Source organism: Manacus vitellinus, unplaced genomic scaffold (genome assembly GCF_001715985.3).
Source record: "Manacus vitellinus isolate BGI_N305 unplaced genomic scaffold, ASM171598v3 scaffold_45_pilon, whole genome shotgun sequence".
NCBI classification, from domain to species: domain Eukaryota; kingdom Metazoa; phylum Chordata; class Aves; order Passeriformes; family Pipridae; genus Manacus; species Manacus vitellinus.
In genome coordinates this window covers 410,135-415,404 of record NW_021940571.1, presented here as the reverse complement: position 1 = coordinate 415,404, position 5,270 = coordinate 410,135, and the positions used below count along the sequence as shown (strand labels likewise).

At 48.4% G+C, this 5,270-nt stretch overlaps 1 protein-coding gene across 1 annotated transcript in view; it reads left to right on the top strand.

Moving 5' to 3' along the window:
- CLRN1 (clarin 1) overlaps positions 1-4,843 on the top strand; it is a 6,688-nt gene extending 1,845 nt beyond the window's left edge. The window contains exons 2-3 of the mRNA XM_029962308.1: positions 2,527-2,706; positions 3,727-4,843. Of these exons, the coding sequence (XP_029818168.1) occupies positions 2,527-2,706; positions 3,727-3,992 (446 nt within the window). The 3' untranslated portion in view covers positions 3,993-4,843. The remainder of the gene's footprint in view (positions 1-2,526; positions 2,707-3,726) is intronic.
- The last annotated feature ends 427 nt before the right edge of the window (positions 4,844-5,270 follow it).

The window sequence follows — 5,270 nt, the reverse complement described above, 5'->3', positions numbered from 1 at the left end:
GGGGCTGCCCGCACGGCCCCTCGCTCGGACACCGAGCCCAGCAACACGGGACGTGCCAGAGCAACGCTGCCCTTACAGTGCTCTGGTCCTCAGAACCAAGTAACTTATTTTCTGATGCTAGTAAAGCCTGGCTAATGTCTTCAAGAATCTACATTGCAGTTACACAGATATCCACATTTCAAAATATTTTATACTGTTACTTTAGAAAAAAAAAAAGAATATTTTGGGGTTTTAATTAACCTCTGCCATCTTTTTCTGTGTCAACATTACACCCTCTGTGCTGTCAAGAATGAACTAAACCAGTAGGGATCTAATGAACGAGCTGGGGCACCGGCTGCCCTCGAGAAACAAAGCAGCCCTGAAGTTCTCAATCTGCAGCACTAATTGGAAGGGCTGGGGGAGGCTGGCTGACTGGGTACCTGACGCACAGAATGTCAAAGCATTAGCAATGGCTTTGCTTTACGTTCAAAATCTATTTGTCTTCAAGGATAAGATCAATAAAATGATCAAGTGAGACCTTTGCATCCAGCAGCACGTGGAACAAGCGGTAAGGAACAGCCCATTGCTGTGTGCACAATGTGTCAGCCCAAGTTACTACAGCAGACAGCTTATGAGCTTCTGCCACAACAGCACTGGCAAATTGCTCACGCCAGTGATTGAATGCTGGGGAAGGCTACCAGATTAGGTACCAGAAATTATTTATTATGTAACAGTTTCCCAAAGTAGTGACCAAGTTAATTTTGTGTTATATTAAGATTTGCTGTCTCTAAATTCCATCACTACTGTTTACACAGCTGAAATTCCTCCTCAGTCGCTTTGTGTGCCATCACCGCGTGCAGACATTTCACCCTGAGTGAATTTTCAAAGAGGTTTATCCAATCCCAAGGGATTGGGAGACTGTTGTGACCCAGGGCTGGCCCAGCCACCAGCAGCACAGGAGCTGACACTCATCAGGGCTCGGTCAGTGACAGCTGGAAGGGGACAACCTGCAGCCGAGGCAGGAGCCTTTACCTCAGAGAGCACTTAGTGCAACAGGCTGATCCCGCTCCCTGGGGCTGGAGCAGCCCCATCCCATCGCATCAGTGCCCCAGGAGCTCGGCAGGAGCACTCCAGAAAGCAGGACAAACACACACAGTACATAGCCATAGCTTAATGCACTCACTGCACTTAAGCATGTCTGAGGAGATCAGAAAATAGGCTAAATGATTTAGTTCCATGCTTGTTCCCATTAAATGCTCCCCTCTGACCACTATATCTCTTTTAATTATAATATGAATTTGCTCTGCCAGCAAACCCAGTTCAGATGGGGAAAGCTTCTGCTCCATTTGTTCCTGCTCATTCCCATCAGTTTCTGGGTCAGCAGTTCATTTTCTAAAGGTTGCTGCCACACACAGGTTCATACAGTGTTTTCCTTTCAAGACAACATTGCTGCTAGATTTAATTTTTCCTGGTATGTCACATATAAAATTTCAATGACAAACAGCTCTAGATGCAGGTGCCATGGGAAGGATTCCATACCATGCCGTAAATTGTTTTCTTAAAATAAACAATACAAAATTGTATTATTAAATCCACAGTTCTGCGTGTTTTCCCCAAACATAAGTAGTATCACAGAACTAATGCTATTCCTTGTAGGAAATCTGCACAGGGAGGCCCTGGAAAGGGGTCTCAGGTCTCCCTGGAGCCTTCTCTTCTCCAGGTGAACCCCCCCAGCTCTCCCAGCCTGGCTCCAGAGCAGAGGGGCTCCAGCTGTGGAGCAGTTTGCTGGTAAAGCCTTTACAAGGAGAAGTAATTGATGTGAGGCATTATTACCCCATGGATCAGGAGCAGTAAAGTGTATTTCACTGTTCCTTCCACAATACTTGTTGTTGCCAAACAAACAGGAAGGATTAAAAATCATTCTCTCATGCTCTCTGACTGACTGTCCCCCTACGCCCTAGCCAAGCAGGATCACAGTTTGAAATAGTAGCTAAAAAGCTGCATAAAAATATTTAAAATAAATTATTCCTGAATTTGTGCATTCATAATCACAGTAAAAATTCATTTCCAATGTCACATCCTTCCGTGGGACATTGTAAGCATAAATGAAAACAGGAAGTTTGTTTCTGGATTTATTTTCCCCCATCCCCAAAGAGGAGGTGGTGGCCAAGCCCATAATACTGGGGGGTGAGAGCCCTCTGGGCCACCTCACAAGGCAGACCTGCCTCCACAGATATGGATTCCCACTTTTTTTCCCCAAAATATCCTATTCATATTAAGGACAAAAAACCAAAATACCACCTCCAGGAAGGGGAGGAGAGGCTTCCCCTGGAGCTTTCTTTCCTGACCAGTCTCTGCTTCTGAGTTTCACAGAATATTTCTGCCTCAACACATCCATGAAAACCCGTTTCTAGTTAATAACTTCTTTGGTTGCATTTAGAAGAGCAGGATTAAAACAGCTACCACAAACCAGCAGGAACCCCCCCAGCCTGATTTCAGAGACAGCTTTGCCTAATGTACATAATAATGTTGTTGTTTTGTTTCCAGTTTTTCCAGATTTGCTCAAAATTATCCCTGCAAGTATCCATGTTAGTGTCATTCTCTTCTGTACAGTACTGATCATCTTTGCTCTGGTGGGAGCAGGGTTCTTCATGTTCAATGCTTTTGGCAGCCCCTACGAAACACTGCACGGTCCTGTCGGGCTGTACCTCTGGAGCTTCATTGCCTGTGAGTATCAGCAGCCCTGTCCTGCCAGGCTGACTCTGCTCTGAGTTTGCTACTCACAGTGACCCATCTATTGACATAGGAGGGTTGAGGACTGTGGCTGCATTGACTCTAAACCAGCAAAGTCAAGGCAGGCAGGAAGACTCTGCTGTGTAAAATCACATGTTCTCTAAATTGGAGTTAAGAGATACAATGGGGAAACCCCCCCAAGGGCAGGTGGCAGGATGGGGACAGTCAAGCTGCTGCAGAAAGGTGCACAAGCCCCAGGGACACAGAGGTGGTGCTACATCACCGACACCCAACACACAGTCATAACCAGGAACCGGGTGAAAAACAGCCAAAAGATGTCAGTGGTGCAACTGCTCCCACAACAGGAGGGTTCCAGACAGTGGAAGTGAGGTCACCCCTTAGAGCAGCATGGCCTTGCCAAGGACTGAAGGGCTGAGCAGGGTGTGAGGGTGGTCTCTGAGAGCCACTGCCACCAGGGATAACAGAGCACCCCTGTCCCTCTGCCCCCAGGGGTAACAGAGCACCCCTGTCCCTCTGCCCCCAGGGGTAACAGAGCACCCCTGTCCCTCTGCCCCCAGGGAGGGTAACACCCACTCTCCAGGCTGCTGGCTTGGCTGACAAGTAGGTTTACCCTGACTTTACAAGGTATTATATGTTGCAATCATAACTTAATAAAGGACTTGGGTATGTCTTTATCTTTAGATGTGCAGACAGCTCCGTTATGCTCAACGGGACAATGAGTGGCTTAAAGTTGAACAGGAGCACGGATATTTTGCTGGCTCGGGGCACTAAAGCAGCCATGCTCAATATTGCTGGTCCTGAGCCTAATTCAATTAGAAAAGCTTACCAATTTCAATAGCCATTGGCTTGGATTCCAAAAATAATCCCTGTTAAAGCTAAGTTACAGTGGCCACAAGAACACTCTGCGTGTGGTCTTTGGCTGTGGCACACACACACACACACAGCATGACTGAGGGGTTGCCAAGGTGACGAGCATGTCCCCCTCCCTTTCAGGTTCCTGCGGCTGCCTCATCATGATTCTCTTCTCCTCAGAGGTGAAGATCCATCACCTTTCAGAGAAGATCGCTAATTTCAAGGAGGGAACCTTTACATTCAAGACTCACAGTGAACAGTTTGCAAATTCCTTCTGGACCATCCTGGTTTGCTCCCTGGTGCACTTCCTCAATGCCCTGCTAATCCGATTTGCTGGGTTTGAATTTCCCTTTTCAAAATCAAAAGATTCAGGGAGGATCACAGGAGCAGTTGACCTGATGTATTAGAATTACAGGATTTAACAACATTTCAAGCAAAGAGATTTGTCACTACTACATCAACAACCACCAGATGTACCAACTTGCAAACAATTAGCTCTGAAGAAGGTAAAACAAAAAAGATTTCAAGTAAGCATCACTATGGTGTATGCAGTGAACAAAGGAAGACATGCTGAATGGTAATGTCTGGATGGAAATGCCCTCTTTCTTGGGGTAAGGCCTTATTAAGACATTTGCCTTTTTTCCAGTAAACTATCTGAAAAGTAGCTGGTATGAAGAAAACTCGAAATCTCAGTAGCATTGCACAGGGTCTGGAAAGTCCAATAGATGGTTTGCAGTAGAGACCCACACTCACCAGCAGCAGCTTTGCCCTTCAGCCCTGGTGGAAGCGAGGACACAGCTGTGACCACGCCAGGGAATGAGGACACGCAGCAAACTCAGACACCCAGCGAGGGACAGGACAAGGCCCGGGCTCTGCCCTGACACCCCTGGCTCCAGCTCACACACACAGTGCTCGGCAGGAACAGGAGCTACAGCGAGTGGGGGGTAACACCCAAACACCTGTAACACCCAAACACCTGCACCCACCACCAGCACTCTGACCTGGCACCAAATGCACAGCAACAACACTGTTTCTCTCCATAAAGCTCTCTTTTGGGGTTTTAGTTTTAACAAACCAAACTGCTCTGAGCCCAAAGTCCCAGGAGCTCTGGTTACCCCTCGGTCGCTGCAGCTCGGTGACAAAGCTGTCCCAGCAGAGCAGCACTCGGGGAATGTGCTGCATGATCCTGCTTGCCTCAGGGAGGCAGCTGGGCTCGGCACTGCCTAACAACCCCTCTGCAGTTCATCAGGCAAAAGGCATTTAGGGAGTGAGCCCAGGCACCTTCACCTCCCATTGCCCCCTCCCAGAGCTCTCAAGAGCCCTGCCCGGAGAGCAGCCCTGCAACCCAGCAGCCCTGCAAACTCTTATCAAATAACAACAAACCAAGTCAGAACCTTTGGAAAGGGCAGCAACAACACAACAGACAGGCTCCCTGGCACACTGCAGCTCAGCAGGGACTAAGGAAGGAACACGGCAAAGTCTGGTGCAGGAAGCCAGAACAGACGGCCACAGCAGCCCTCACACCCTGAGACATCCTCAGGTCACTTAAAACAACAGACCCTCCCGCAGGGACAGCAGAGCCAGCCCAGCTGCCGACGGGCTGAGCCGGGAGCAAAGACTACCCGCACGGGATTACCCGAGTGCCTTGGAGACGAGCTGCTCCTCACACGACACAAACGGCGCTC